We start from the raw sequence: 15,392 nt of genomic DNA, 5'->3' as shown, positions 1-15,392 counted from the left end.
ATGCAGCCGATTTCTACTACAACACACTCGGCAGCATCTTCACAATGGCCAAGCACTCTAAAAAGGCCAAAGGGCCCCAGCGCTCTGAAAATGATGCGGCCAAGCTGAAGAATGGATTGAGCGAGCTCACTTCTCAAATTCAGGAGAAATTGAACGGCAATCCCTACAACAAGCGAAAGAATCCACCTACGGAAGCCTCTGGCAAGCAGAAGCAGCGAAAGCAGCGCGATTCCGAGGGTGCAGCACCGCCCGCGAAAAGCAACAAAGCCGATGAAGAGGCTTTGCTGGCCGAAATCAAGGCTCTGGGAGGCGACGAGGAAGATTGGCGTCTGATCAATGAAGTCGCTTCCGACGATGAAGCAGTCGCCTCGGAGTCAAAGGCGCCAGTAGACAAGCGTCTGAAAGAGGAGCTGGCAGCTCTATCAAAAGAACTTGGCTTTGCTGGACTTGCGCCGGTTGATGCTAGCGATGACGAACAAGAAGAAGAAGGCGATCAGGAGGAGGAAGAAGACGAGGAGGAAGATTTCGACGACGTCAGTGAGGGCGATAGCAAGAACAAGAACCAGAACAACGGCAAAACCAACAAGGAATCAAAAGAAAAAAAGGGCCCTGCTGAGAATGATATGCGACGTGTCGAAGGCCTGGTGAGTTGATATCCTTGAGTCTCAACGGCATCTCTGACAACTAACTCAGTGAACTAGATCTTCGAGCCGCGCGCAGACTGGCACGCTGCTAGACTAGCCCAGCTACCCGGACCTACGGTGGATGATATTGGCCCATTCATGTCGGCCATCAACTCCTTGAAGGAGCATGGAAAATATCTCTTGGAGACGGAGGCGGCTAAATACAGAACAACCATTTTTGCATCCTCATCTCACAAGTTTCTTGCGACTATCATGACGTCTGGTACTCTTACAGACAAGGTTTCCGCTCTGACCCTGGCCTGTCAAGAGTCTCCCGTTCACAACATTCGCGCATTCGACACCCTGATGAATCTGGCCTCAAAGAAGAGTCGAGCACAAGCCATTGGAGCTATAGGAGCGCTTGTGGATATGCTTGGCCCTGGCACGCTCCTACCATCAGATCGACGATTGAGGACCTTTCAGGCTCAGCCGGGCCTTTTAGGCTCACTTCAACGAGCTTCTGCCAAAATCTGGGCCCCGAGTCAACCTTTGCCCGGCAAAATTACACAAGCGCATTTAATATCTTGGGCATACGAAGACTGGTTGAAGGAGACTTATTTCAAAATCATTCAACTTTTGGAAGTTTGGTGCTCCGATGAGATTGAATACTCCAGAATGAGGGCCGTTGACTTCGTCTATGCCTTGCTAAAGGATAAGCCGGAACAAGAATCGAACCTTCTTACTCTACTCGTCAACAAGTTGGGTGACCGTGACCGAAAGATCTCGTCGCGGGCTTCGTATCTCCTCCTACAGCTGCAAAATTCCCACCCTGGTATGAAGCCGGTCATCGTACGAACGGTGGAACAGGAAATCCTACTTCGACCCTCGCAAGACCATCGTTCACGCTACTATGCCATCAACACCCTTAACCAAACGATTCTTTCAAACAAGGAGCCGGCTGTAGCTGAGTCTCTACTTCGTATCTATTTCGACCTTTTTGCCACAATACTCAAGACAGGAAAGCTTGGTATGCCGATAGAAGAGGAATCTAGCAAGCCCCAGAAAGGACAGAAAGGACAGAAGCCTGGCAAGGGCTCGTCATCTGGAAAGCCAGCTAACCAGACAAAGCCAACAGCTGCTTCTGTCCCAGAGTCTGAGGCAGCTGATAAGCTTGTTTCTGCCCTATTGACCGGCGTCAACCGTGCCGCACCATTTGTAGGCACTAACGACATGGTGTAAGTGTCTAAACGCCAACCCAGTTATAACAAAATTGTGTGAAGACGGCTAACTTGTTCATAGTATGGAGCGTCATCTCGACACGCTTTTCAAGATTGCGCACTCCTCCAACTTCAACACTGGCATCCAGGCTTTGCTGCTCATTCAACATCTCTCCTCTGCCAGAAATCTTGGCAGCGACCGTTTCTACAGGACTCTGTACGAGTCGCTACTTGACCCCCGTCTCATGACCTCTTCAAAACAAGCGCTCTACTTGAACTTGCTTCTCCGGGCACTGAAGAACGATGTTGACGTGCGAAGAGTCAAGGCTTTTGCCAAGCGAATGCTGCAGGTGGCGGGTCTTCATCAGCCCCCCTTTATTTGTGGCTTGCTCTACGTCATTTCTCATCTCAGGCAAACATTCCCTGACCTCTCAACTTTGGTTGAGTCGCCCGAAGAATCCGTATTTGATGATGAAGAGCCTGAAAATCGACCGACGTACGATGGACGCAAACGAAATCCAGAACACAGCAACGCCCACCGAAGTTGCCTGTGGGAAGTGGTTCCAATTCAAAGTCACTTCCACCCTGCCGTCAGCAAGTTTGCTTCTTCATTGATGGACAGAAATCAGAAAATGCTGAAGCCCGATATGGAGAGCCACAGTCTGATCAGATTCTTGGATAAGTTTGTGTACAGAAACGCAAAGGCCACAGATGCACGTGGTGCATCCATTATGCAGCCTCTCAAGGCCGCCAAGGATATCGGAGATATCTGGCTGGGTAGCGGACGGACTAGCTCATCCACGACCCAGGTCAACTCGGCTGCATTCTGGAACAAGAAAGCAGAGGACGTTGCTGCAGAGGATGTCTTCTTCCACAAATACTTCCAGCAAATCGCCAAGGAGGGCAAGGAGACTACGAAGAGGGCAGCGGCAGGTGGCGAAGACGATGAAGGCGACGCGGAAGAGGATGAGATCTGGAAGGCCTTGGTCAATGCTCAACCTGACATTGATGAAGATGCCTCCGATGCTGGCTTTGACGATATGGATGATCTGGACATGGGATCTGATGAGGATGATTCACCTGCCTTGTCACTCGATGGCGATGATGATGATGATGATGATGATGTTAGTGTGGAATTCGGTGACGACTCAGAGGAAGAAGGCTCAGATGACGACGATTTGGTCGCTCCAGACGTGCCTGATGAAGACGAGGAGAAGGGAGACAAGCGCAAGGCTAGAAGAAAGATGCTCAGGGGTCTGCCTACGTTTGCATCTGTGGACGACTATGCAGAGCTTTTGGCGGGCGATGATGACTTGTAGAATAGACAAAAAGCAGATTACATGTAATAAGGAATCAAAATCGGGCCTAGAAGGCGGCGAAAATACAGGAAACATGTTTATTGGCCAGTCTACAAGGGTGCGCTTGTGTATTAGAGCTACAAAGAGGTGTAAGTGATATCTGAAGTGTACCAGGAAAGTCTGCAGTGATGCTTCCAGGTGGCTTGAGACGAATGTCACTCTTGACAATATGCCATCACCATGGGACCAAACAAGGGAAAACCACGGGATTCTCGAAGCCTTGCAGATTCGATTTGGATGCAACCATGATGAATAAAAGTGTCAGTCAGACGGGAAGGAAATGTCCGATCCGAAGCCACGGTGTGTCTGACGTGCCTATGTACATAGAGAGCAGGAAAATATCCGAGGCTTTCGCTGCCCGAACTCGGATACGCCGATGGAGCCAAAGCGCGGGCTTGGCTAGAATCGGGATACCGGACCGCTGATAAGAGCCATATCAGTTTATCTTATCGGCGCATACTGTACATACAATATTATGCCGGTGAGGATTATAAAGGCGTGATGGTGTGTGGTCGGTCCCTTTTTTTTGCCTCGGCAATTATACGTTCTTTTTTTTGTTGGGCCTTTTCACTTTGGTTTTGTTTTTAATTTCTTCGTGTTTGTTTTCTGTTGCAGAGGAGAAGCGTGAAGACAGGAGGAAATAGAGAGAGGCAATTGCACGGAAATGTTTAGCCAACAAGTTGCCCGTGGCGGGCGCCGCATCGGCCAGATGGCTCGAGGTGGCCAACATCCGTCACTCGCTGCGCTCAGAGGAGCTGCTCAACGACGATGTTATGCTGAGGCTGCGCAGGGTGAGTTTTCTTGTGGATTGTCTTGATCTCTGCGTGTGGATGATATGCGGAGAGCGAGAAAGGAGAAGATCGTGCTAACGTCTGAGTTGTTTTCCACCAATACAGCCGCCCCTAAAGGACGTATCGGTCGAGGCCTCGGGCTGCTCCTGTATGGTGTTGCATTCAGCGGCCTCGGAGCAGCAGCAACATTCTATTCGATGGTACAAAAGGGCTTTGCCTCATTCACCGATGCCGAATCAGCCAAGCTGTTTGTCCCCGACAGTGACGAGCTGCAGCAAATCGAAGAGACAATCAACAAACACCCGCTCGTCCAAGAGCTGCGATCACGACCAGAGTTCAAGGAATCACGACCTCACCTAAAAATGTCAAGCGAAGTCCGGAGCCGCAGCCTCACCGGCGGTGCCCTACAAGGCGACGGTATGATCATGGTGCCGCCCGTCGCCTTCATCGAGGACGGCGGCAAGTCCATCGTCAGCGTCACGTACATCGGCGACAAACTATGCGGCCACCCTGGCCTCGTGCACGGCGGCCTGCTGGCGACGATGCTGGACGAGGGGCTGGCGAGGGGCTGCTTCGACGCGCTGCCGCACAAGATTGCCGTGACGGCGAGCCTGGAGATCAACTATCGCAAGCCGACGCAGGCCAACAGCTTCCTGGTGCTGCGCGGCAAGACGGTTAAAGTCGAGGGGCGCAAGGCGTGGGCCGAGGGATGCATCGAGACGTTGCCTGCGCCGGGCGAGAAGCCCGTCACTTTGGTCGAGGCGAAGGGATTGTTCATCTCTCCCAAGTATGCAGCGGTAAGTTTTTTGGATCTATGTCTCAGTATATTTGTAAGGCTTACTGTGGCTGACAATCTTATTTTACGCAGCTGATGCCCCGAATTACCTAAATGATGGTCTACATGCGGTGGAATAATGGCGAGACGAGAAGACGAGCGTATAGAATTGCGACGTTTTTGCCTCATTGCATTTTTTCCTTTTTTTCCATGTTTATTTTGCTCTTTTTTGAAATCTTTGGGAAGCGACGGCGGGAATAGATTATACTAGAACTGCACATACTTTAACAGCGAGGCAGTAAGAGGAATGCTTGGTCGTCTTTGCAGAAGATGGAGCCGAGCCAGATGGATGCTTTACATGATATACCTCTAGTACATTATTTTGCAAACGAGTTAAATACACATCAAGTACAAATATTTGCAAACGACAATCCATGTTGAGTATATAAAATATACGTATATGCCTGATATAAGACAATGACAATATTAAAAAGATGTGCTACAGTACAGTCATGTGCAGAACTCGCTTCGATTCCACTGCCTACCGTAGAATACTTGGCTTCCCTTTCAATAATATTGTGAACTATTATCGTATCGATAATTTCATGACTGAGAAAGTATTGGTGTACAGGCTGCTAGAATGGAATCACATAAGTACGAGTATGTAATTCATTTGTCAGCCCTAGCTTAGGCGTTTGGATTATACATAGCACTGGCTCTTTGTGGAGCAAGGAGCAGATTCTCGAGATCCAGCGCCCTCTGTTTCGTATGATTATGATGTCATAGAATACAAAACCACAATCAACTCGTTTGTATGCTTAATTTTTAGGCATTGTAGATTGGTAAGTAACAGTTGTCAACTGTTCCAAAATGGTCGTGTCTACTTGTGCCAAAGTCAATCACGTTATCTTTGCTAGCTGTAGATTCAAATTTCATTGGCAAAGACATCCATTTTCTATTACCCCACATTCCCAATTAGGACATCGAGATGGGGTACTACGCCCTCCGCCATAGATTCTGTGGCTGTACTTAGAAACCCAAGCCAAATTGGTAGGAAAAGGTGATTTTACAAATCGTGATTCGCCCGGCCAAGCCACCAGATCTCCAACTCGGGCAATGGTCTTCCTTGTCGCACGTAAGTTTCTAGAGCTGTAGGAACTTATTGCGATTAAAATCTTACAAATTGCTGTATGTTGGAGATCGCTTAGAGGGCTGATTAGAATTGAAGCGCTTAATACGCATGATGTAGTTGAGAAATGGTTTCATTCTCCAGTATTCTAGGTAACTACCGATTTAAAGATGAGTTAGTGATACGAGGTCGTACAACTATATTAATACCTCTTGAACCCAGTTCTGCATGTTACAATTCGCAACTCAGAAGCATTGATAACTCATTCTAACAAACCATTGACTCGAACCCGTTACACATCTAAACAATAGCCAATAATCCAACAACATGACGAAACTCATTGCCATCACAGGTATCACCGGAGTTCAGGCAAGTGTCCCTAAACGAATGCATTCCGTTTAATTGAAAGCACCGTAGTTAGTTACTAACACCACATCTAGGGCGGCTCTGTTGCCAACACCTTCTTTCAAACCCCTGGCTATACCATCCGCGGTGTAACTCGCAACACCGAATCTCCAGCTGCCAAAGCATGGGCAGCAAAGGGCGTTGAGATTGTCAAAGCCGATTTTGACGACGTCGAGTCGCTTAAGCGGGCCTTCCAAGGCGCCAATGTCATTTTCGGCGTCACAGATTTCTGGAACATCTTTGGCGACCCTCGAAGCAAGGAGCTCAAGAAGCCTGATCAAGAACTCGTCGAATACTGCTACGAAGTTGAGCTACGGCATGGCAAGAACCTTGCTGATGCTGCAGCTTCAACGGCATCCACATTAGACCGGTACATTTTTAGTTCCATGGCTAATGCGACACAATCGAGTGGTGGCAAGTTCTCAAAGTTATACCACATGGACGGCAAGGCCCAAGCCGCTACATATGCACAAAGCCTCCCTGAGCTTAAAAACAAGTTCTCTCAAATCCAGGCCCCAATCTACTACCAAATTGCACTGGAATGGGGATTGCCGGTAGAACCAACAAAGGTAACATATGAAGAATTTCTCTCCTCTCTCTAACCACTATGGCCCAGCTAACAACTTGGTCCGTTCAGCAACCAGATGGAACTTATCGAATGAAGGTCCCCGGCGCTGCCCACAAGCCCATCCCCCTCGGCAACGTTGGCACTGACCTTGGGCCGAACGTGAAGGCTCTTGTGGAACAGGCGCCTCCCAACACAAACTTATTTGCCGTGGGAGAATATCTTTCTTGGACCGATTATCTTCGCATCTTCTGCGAGACCCAGGGTGTTCCATATGGAGGTGTTGACGAGCTGACATATGATGAGATTAATGCGCTCATTCCCGGTGGCTTGGGTCATGAATTCGGATTGAATGTCTTGTTTGCGTTTGAGTTTGGGTATGAGGGAAGAGAAGCAGGGATTGTTGGGCCAGGAAAGGTAAGTTTGATCTCATCATACAAGAGGCGATTCACTATGCTGACTATCATCATCTAGTACGGAATTAGAATGTCGTCTTTTAGGGAATACTGCGAGAAGGCTGATTTCTCTGCATTGTTGAGCAAGCAAAAGTAAAATAGATATGTAAATTCAAGATATCATTGTACAATATTATTGCTATCGAAATGAGCAAAGATAGCTGCAATGCGAGACTCCGTACATAGTACAATCGTCACAAGACTCTCCAGTTTACACTATGTGGATATAAAAGAAGAATCCGTACAGATTTGAGAGAGAGAGGCACGGAAAAACAGCGGGGTGATCAAGACAGCGGAAGTCGGCGGTTTCGGACTGTCGCCATCAGCCTCCCCAATGAGCACATCATCCGCCTTGGCCTATCTTGGAGTAGAATTCGACGTTGCAAGTGGGTTTTCAGCAGCACTAGCAGCAGCTTTTTCTTTTTTTTCTTTAGCATGTCACAGTGGGGGAAATATGTCCCGTCTTTTAATGCTGGGCGAGGGTCCGAGGGGATGTTAGTGGGCGAATTTGCGACTTACAGAGACCAACTCTAAGAGATCGCCCATCTCGCATCTGATTTCATCATCATCCCTCTTTTTTCTGTATTCATATATGTCGCATTAAATCTCCACCTTACCTTTTCCATCTCTACATCTCTTTTCCTCCTTTTATGAGTGTTTTATTTACTTTACTTTCCTGTACTCCTCGTCTCAAGTAACCAAGCGATTCAGCTTTTGTCAATTCATCTCACAATGGCCACGTGCGTACCACAACCGTCCTTTTGCCCCTCCCCCGCCTTGCAACACTTCAGATGAAATGTCACGATCTATCTATCTTCAAGATTGTCGTCATTCTATCACCGCACACCAAACCACCATAATTAGCTGCCATTGAATCATCACCATCACCACAAACACTCCAAGCAAAGCTAACCCTTAACATCAGCAACATCACCTGGCATCCCTCCCTCTCCCGCCGCGAGCGCAACCAGCTCCGCAACCAGCGCGGCCTCACCATCTGGCTCACAGGCCTCTCCGCCTCAGGCAAATCCACCGTCGCCACCGCCCTCGAGCAGCACCTCCTGCATCTAGGCCTCGCCGCCTACCGCCTCGACGGCGACAACGTGCGCTTCGGCCTCAACAAGGACCTCGGCTTCTCCGAAAAGGACCGCAACGAGAACATCCGCCGCATCTCAGAGGTCGCAAAGCTCTTCGCCGACGCCTCCACCATCGCAATCACCTCCTTCATCTCGCCCTACCGCGCCGACCGCGACCTCGCTCGTGAGCTGCACGCTAAGACGGAGCAGGACGGCGACGAGCCCATCCCCTTTGTCGAGGTCTTTGTCGACGTGCCCCTCGAGGTTGCTGAGCAGCGCGACCCCAAGGGTCTGTATAAGAAGGCTCGTGCTGGAGAGATCAAGGAGTTCACTGGCATTTCGGCTCCTTACGAGGAGCCTGTCAACGCTGAGATTACAATCAAGACGCATGAGAACACAGTTGAGGAGTGCGTTGCGCAAATCACAAACTGGCTCATCGCCAAGGGTTACGTCAAGAGTGAGGTCAAGAACTAGAGACATGCATTACTTGGAGGAAAGAAAGAGATGGGGAATGGAGAGAAAAGGAAATAACCGTTGGGCGCAAAGAAAATCGCATTACACCTGGTCTTTGTCACATTGAAAATGGTGGATTCATATAGAACAAGGTGCAACGAGAAAAAGAAAAGTCTTATTAAGGACACAGACAATAATGATAGAATACAGGCGTATGACGCTTTTTAGAAAAAAATTATACTCTATGCCACGCTCAGGGAAATTCGGCCTCGTAGTAAACAAAAGCCGTATACTCGTGTCCCTCGCCAGTCCCCAGTCCTGCCGCAGCCATCTCTGAGCTGAGGGCGGCGTCGTCTTTGGTGACCCTGCCGTGCTTGTCTCGTCCGAATGCATTTCCGCCCAGGTACGAGTACTTAGAGTCCAGCGCTGCCTTTGCCTTGGGAGCCAGCTTCGATGTTGTCTGTGCCATATGTAGTCAGTCTTGTGTACATGAGGAAATATACGTGACCCATCTGAGATGGTTGATGGGGATGGGTAGATGAATAAGGGGTACATTCGCAAGTAGCGGCGCAGCGCAACATACCTTGATCAGAGCTGTGGCGTAATCCAGCGGCAATCCGTATCGTAGCACGGCCTCGACAAAGACGCGCAGGGTGAGGACATGAATCCAGATCATGACACTTTCGCTCCATCCAGTCCTTCCCATGCGCAGAGCCTCGCCGCAGACCTTGCGCTCTTCGTTGGTGACACGATCCAGCTCACGCTGCTCCTCCTCCCGGCCGCCCTCGACATACGTATACTGACGGGGCGTCCATTTCTGCTCTCGACACTTGTGGACAAACTCGGCGCTGTGCTTCTTGAACGTCACAACAGCAAACAGTGTGAACTCGTCGTCATGGTCGATTTCGACAGAGGACCGGGGCACCACCATGGGCGCGAGGGTTTCGTAGCTCTTAATGAAATCCTTCTTTGCATTCGTCGGCACGGCGATGAGGTGGGTCTCGAGGTACTCGGAGTCTTGGACGAGGAGCGATGGCTTCACAATCGGGGTGAGAGATTTCGTTGCGAGAGTGCCCCTGCAGTCGAGACAGGTCAATTAGCGAAGGGCAGCTTGGTAGATGCGAGGTACTCACGTTTGTCTCCTTTGCAGAGCTGCAAGGTTCGTCTTGACGGTGTTGTACTGGTTGAATTTGGACTTGACATCATTGTCGACCGTGTTGAGCTCCTAAGCCGCGCGTAAGATGGATGAGCTTCGCCTGGCGGGTTTGGACCAAGTTTTAATAAAGGCATACCTTTTGGAGAGTGCTGATGAGCTCGGCAATAGGTTTATCGGCTCGGTACCTCATCTTGTTCCAGCTAAAGTTGCGCAGATAGTGATCGGTTGGCTCTGCCGCATGTCGTCAGTCCCCCCACCACGTACACCATACAGAAGCGCATATTTAGCTCGACTAACTGTCATTGACCATCTTGTACGAGGCCATTCGGTCCTCATCGTTGTTGAGCACGGTGCGCAAGGAATCCGCAACCTTGGCGACGACCGACTGGCACGCTGCGTCGAGCTTGGCCAGGTCATCGGCTTGCTGGACCAGCAGGTCTAGAGTTCCAATCTTGAAGTCGGGGATGGCGAAAGGCAGGACGGTGCCATTGTCGGCGGTGATGGTCGCGCTCAAAGACGAGATGGCTTCATCCCGGTTTCCAGAGTCGAAGGCGCTTTGAGGCAGCGATATCAGCGCATATTTGGACGACATGGCGGTGGCTGCTGGTGACGGAGATAGAAGTAGACCCGATGAGGAGGAAGACGAGAAGAGCAAAGAGAAGGGACGAGCAAAAGCAGGAGGGCAGAGAGGATAAATAGACGGAAATCTCTCTCACGCAAAGGCCCGGAGAAGGATTGCAGCTCTGGCTTTGAAGAGGAAGAAAAACAGCGCCGAGACAAGCTTGAACGGCTGCTTGGCTACATGTATAAATTAGGATGCGGCAAGTTGGAAGCAAGTTCGCGAGCAAGTCCAGTGACAGTTCAGCTTAGCTTCCAGCAGTGGGGGGGTTACAGGATGCTGAGCAGGACCAAAGTACTCGATACTAAAGTTTGTGCAGTGAGACTGACGATTTATCAAGTACTCAATACCTAATCCAGGGCCCGGGTCCCCGTTAAACACCAACCCCTCGCCTTAAGATGGAAGAAACTCGGCATTGACGTCTACAGCGGCAGTACAGCCTCATACATACAGCGATATTCATCTATGCAGCATCTTTCCCCTCCCGTACATGCATATGGAATCACAGCGCTACGGACGACGCTAGTCCCGTCTCAGCAGCAGGTTCAGTCGGAATATGAAGAGAAACATTGCGCCGTGCACCGCCAACTTTCTTTGTCAGGCCATGGACATGACAACCGCCTGCAACGCGCGACATCACGGCCTGTGACGGCGATACAAAGGACTGCTGACCGCCCCTCGCTTCCGGACCATGTGAGCGCCTCGAGACGCCAATTCCGGGGCCTGTTTGTTCGCTCTCCGTCCTCTCCAATTCCTCGGCTGTTCTCCAAGCTCCAAACATCGCCTTCTGCCCGGGCCCGGCATCGTCAAAACATCTAGCTTCTGAGACAGCCTCTCTCCGCCAGCCCTCCCAAAGCTCCAATTCGCCTAGCCCGCGCGCTGGGCATGAGGCGGTCTGCAGGCGCATCATCATAGCGCCATGGCCGCAGCTCCTGGTTCGTTTCCCCGTCTCGTATCTGTGCCTCCATCTCTTGTTGTCTTTCCGCAAACCATCCCCGGCCCGTGTCGCCTCTGACCTGCTCTCGGCAGCTTCTGCGACGCTCGCCATCTGCGAATCTCCTCCGCCCGGGGACTCGCCCGCAAAGGCTGAAATCGCGCTGGAGTCGTCCGCAACTCCCGGCCCCAGGTCCTCGACCCCGATCCGCACCTCTAGTCATGGTATGTAGGCGCAATTCAACGCTCCGCCAGGCCCTCGGATCTGGTGCCATTTGGCCGGATGGATTTGCTCATTGCAGTGCCCAGATGTGACCGATGCCCCGGAGGGAGCCTCCATTCACACCACAGATGGCCGGGTCAAGAACCCTGTGCCCAGCAAGCTCAAGGGCAAGGCCGACAACAAGAACGGCAACTTTGGCGTCATGCACATCGACATAAATAGCGCACAGGCTGCCCTGCGGAATGCTGCTGCAAAGCGTACGAGCGAGGAGACGGAGGCGGCAGCGAGACTGGCCAACATGCGCGGCTACCAATCCATCAAACGTAGCAAGCTGGCGTGGATTCCGCCCACCGAACCCGATCCGCGCTCTTCCGCCCCGGCCTACGGGGCTACGCAAAATGGCTATCCGAATCCCTCCTACCCTTTACCTGCCCGCAGTCTAGGGCCTTTACCGCATGAGGCCAAGGCCGAACAGGCTCGGCTTCTCACCTTGTTACGCAGCTTAAATCCCGTTGTCGTGGTGGATCAGCTGTGCAAAGCCTTGGCATACTTTGGGGGGATCCCAGGCGCTCCTTCATCACACGATGCAGCTTTTCCAGAAAGCGGACACAACAATGGCCAGGGATCCATTTTCGTCGGCTGGGTCGCCGAGATATTCCCTCCGGTCGAAGGTAATCCTTCAGCTATAGCACCACATCCGTCTCTACAGAGCGATATAGTCTCTGCTGCCGCTGCCGCTGTAGCTGCTACCACCTCAGACGTCCCCTCGTCAGCTCAACCTCCAACTCTATCTCATTCGGCTACCGCTCCCGCCGCTCCGCCATCCTCCACGGATGCTGCACCAGAACCTTCACAGCCCTCAGGAACGCAAGATGCAGCTAGCACCCCTATGAAAAGACCACGAGGGCGGCCAAAGGGGAGCAAAAGCTCTAAACCTCGAATAGACAAAGGCATCAAAAAGTCAGATATAGCACACCATTCCTCCAGCCAGGTTGACCCGCTTGGTTCGCAAAATATGCTCCATCTATCCCAAACCGAGCCAGGATCCGGCGAGCAATCTAGAAATGGACTTGCCAATCCCTCGTATCATGCCGATATGCCAACGCATCTTGACCCTGATTCCAGTATTATGAGCACTCCGGGGACGGGCAAGAAAAGAGGTCGACCTAAGGGGTCTAAGAACCGACCAAAGAATACTCCCGAAGTCGGCCAAGCGGCTGCGGACTCATCCCAGGGTCTGCTACCGACATCGACAACCTCTAATCCTGTTGCACCCTCTCCGTTAGCACATAAGACGACGGGGAGTCTGAATAATATTTCTACCTTTGCGAATACGATGCCGCCCAGAGCAGAGCAGCAACAGCACCCCTCGCCCACGATGCAGGAGAATGCAGTAGCGCAACACGCTGGACATATGGCGGTGCGAACTCCTCAGACGAGCCAAACAAGCGCCATTCCGGGAGTGAGTAGTTGGGCTGGGTCAGGAATGCAGTCTTTGGATCAATTCCGCTCCATCAACAATCACTCGCATCACAAGAAGAGAAAAGTCGGCGATCCAGTACAGGTTGCTAGGGATTCATTATCGGCAATTGCAGGCCCCGATGTTTCCTCGCAGATTCGACACGACAATGAGGCGTCGTTACAGATGGCTGCGTCTGATCCAAATACTATGAAACGTCGGCGGGTATCTAGAGAGTCGCTTCAAAACCCCATGTTCAGCAATATCGATTCTCAATCTGGCCGCGTCGGTATGACTACGTCGCCCATACTAAACAATGCCTACAACAGCATCTCTCAAGTCATGGCTACCAATAATTTTGATAACCAGCTAGCGAGCGCCGCAGTTAGGAAAGCCTCGAGCCAGCAGCATCTACAGCAGCAACACCATCCGCAGCGATCGCCAACGCAGCCTCAGAGTCAAAATCAGAACCAGCCGCTTCAAACCCAGCAACAGCCACAGCAGTTTGCGTCTCAAAGACCTCAGCAGCAGAATACGGGAATGCGCCCTCCACCACAACTTCAGCAAGGTGGACACATGGCGCCAGGGGCCGCGAGACCGAGGGGGCCAGGCCAAATGTACGGAAATAGCCCAACGAACATGGCCTCACAAGGCTTTTATCCTCAGACAAGACAGCTCCCAGGCCAGCTAGGCCATGTAGCCGGCGGCGGCAGCTTTGCTAGAAGCACGAGTGGCGGCCAAGCATCACAGTTTGGATCTTCCAACATGGCGAGGCAAACCTCGGACGAAGCTCGCGCCGCCAGCTTGTCTCAACAAGCGTCTTTGGCCATCTCGCGGAGCCAGTCGGGACAGCAGCAAGCCGCTACGGCTCGCCACCCGTCTTCTGGCTTCACCAATGGTCAACAAGTTCCCGCAACTTCGGCATCAGCACCTACGACGTCTAGCCTGAGCCAGTTCCAAACCTTTGCCGAGCACAGCTATCTCGACATGGACTACGGCCTCAACGAGCGCGATGTTCAAGATGCCGCCGCTGCATTCGGCGACTCCACGCAGCTTGAAGCAGCGCTAGCCGAACCGAATATGAGAGAGAGGCTGTACCAGGCTATGGCTAACCGCCAATAGGAAGGTGATTTGTCTTTCTCTCCAGCCGGAGAACGGCTATTTACTTAGCCGTCTGCGCATTTGTCATTATAATGAGAGAGAGTGTGTGTGTGAAAGAAGAGTAACGCAATGTAGAGGGACCGATGGGTTTTCGGTTTCCTCTCTGAATTTTTCGTCCCAATCCAGCAGCAAAAAAGAAAATGGCATTTCGATTATTTGTTTTGATGGCTAGGCGAAATGGGACGGGTTTTCAAAGGAGTTAAAAGGCGAACTGGTTTTATTTTTCACATTTCCTTCATCGGAGTTTCCGTTTTCCTTTTGCGAAATAGGGCAGATGATACTTATGATGAGACAGTGGATGGATGGTGCTACGATTTGTGCCTTTTTCAATGTGAGATGTGTGTACGTTTGGGAACGAAACGATGGGTGCATTCACAGGTGTGAATGGGGTTAATATAAAGTCTGTTGGCGTTTTTTCTTTTCTGCTGATCTTTTTCTTTTACTTCTTCTTTACTTGTTATGAGTCAAAGCAGGGACAGCGAAGCATGTTGACTAAAAAAGCTATAGACTATCTATCCCCGTAGGAATACGGGCAGCAAAGAAAATGGAGAATACATGAATATATACATGAATATATGTGACAAGTCTACAACAATATGTTTGTGAGAAGTTTACAACTTTAACTGTCATTGTAAATCGTGTAAATCAAAACACAACAGTCACTTCAAGAGATTCATTGCATGATTTATATCAAAATATGTATTTTCTTCAATTTTTTTGCAATCAGCGCTGGCCATACCAGTTTCGCCAAAAGTGTTACAAAATGAGAGTGCGCAAAAAATATAGAGAAGAAAAAAAGAGAAAATCGCTGCTAAGAGACAAAAGGTGGGTAGAAAAACACACACAAAAAGGTATTCAACAGACAGGCAAGCAAGCAAGCAGAGCAAGCAGATAAGATGATATAGACTGCTTAAGTTTCTATGCATGCTGCGAACTGAAAGCTGTGCCAATATGCAGGATATTTCCCAGCAAGACGGAGGTGAGGAGGGCCTTT

The 15,392-nt window shown here is 50.6% G+C and overlaps 5 protein-coding genes across 5 annotated transcripts; 4 read left to right on the top strand and 1 right to left on the bottom strand.

Moving 5' to 3' along the window:
• The first annotated feature begins 16 nt into the window (after nt 1–16).
• On the top strand, nt 17–3,246 carry V8C40DRAFT_258291 (RNA-binding ribosome biosynthesis protein MAK21). Its single transcript, XM_083218683.1, has 3 exons — nt 17–644; nt 702–1,858; nt 1,923–3,246. Exons 1-3 carry the CDS (start codon nt 45–47, stop codon nt 3,157–3,159), a joined length of 2,994 nt encoding a protein of 997 aa, XP_083067642.1. The 5' UTR covers nt 17–44; the 3' UTR covers nt 3,160–3,246.
• Nucleotides 3,247–3,718: 472 nt separating this feature from the next.
• Nucleotides 3,719–5,246, top strand: V8C40DRAFT_258289 (HotDog domain-containing protein). The gene is made up of 3 exons (XM_083218682.1): nt 3,719–3,989; nt 4,095–4,786; nt 4,858–5,246. Exons 1-3 carry the CDS (start codon nt 3,863–3,865, stop codon nt 4,876–4,878), a joined length of 840 nt encoding a protein of 279 aa, XP_083067641.1. The 5' UTR covers nt 3,719–3,862; the 3' UTR covers nt 4,879–5,246.
• A 974-nt stretch (nt 5,247–6,220) lies between these two features.
• V8C40DRAFT_283973 (adenylyl-sulfate kinase) lies at nt 6,221–9,129 on the top strand (the record flags this gene model as incomplete). Its single annotated transcript, XM_083222063.1, has 4 exons — nt 6,221–6,256; nt 6,334–6,867; nt 6,936–7,280; nt 8,227–9,129. The coding sequence occupies 4 exons, from the start codon at nt 6,221–6,223 to the stop codon at nt 8,866–8,868; spliced, it is 1,557 nt and encodes a 518-aa protein (XP_083067640.1). The 3' UTR covers nt 8,869–9,129.
• On the bottom strand, nt 8,903–11,010 carry V8C40DRAFT_258281 (H(+)-transporting V1 sector ATPase subunit C). Its single transcript, XM_083218681.1, has 5 exons — nt 10,301–11,010; nt 10,140–10,234; nt 9,981–10,072; nt 9,431–9,923; nt 8,903–9,307 (listed from the first exon to the last, which is right to left on the bottom strand). Exons 1-5 carry the CDS (start codon nt 10,593–10,595, stop codon nt 9,101–9,103), a joined length of 1,182 nt encoding a protein of 393 aa, XP_083067639.1. The 5' UTR covers nt 10,596–11,010; the 3' UTR covers nt 8,903–9,100.
• Nucleotides 11,011–11,217: 207 nt separating this feature from the next.
• On the top strand, nt 11,218–14,980 carry V8C40DRAFT_258276 (uncharacterized protein). Its single transcript, XM_083218680.1, has 3 exons — nt 11,218–11,557; nt 11,652–11,780; nt 11,865–14,980. Exons 1-3 carry the CDS (start codon nt 11,542–11,544, stop codon nt 14,357–14,359), a joined length of 2,640 nt encoding a protein of 879 aa, XP_083067638.1. The 5' UTR covers nt 11,218–11,541; the 3' UTR covers nt 14,360–14,980.
• The last annotated feature ends 412 nt before the right edge of the window (nt 14,981–15,392 follow it).

The sequence above is a fragment of the Trichoderma camerunense genome (genome assembly GCF_050948025.1).
Source record: "Trichoderma camerunense strain CBS 138272 chromosome Unknown V8C40scaffold_27, whole genome shotgun sequence".
Taxonomy (NCBI): Eukaryota; Fungi; Ascomycota; class Sordariomycetes; order Hypocreales; family Hypocreaceae; genus Trichoderma; species Trichoderma camerunense.
The sequence above is the reverse complement of the archived record's forward strand: the minus strand, read 5'-3'. Positions and strand labels throughout refer to the sequence as shown.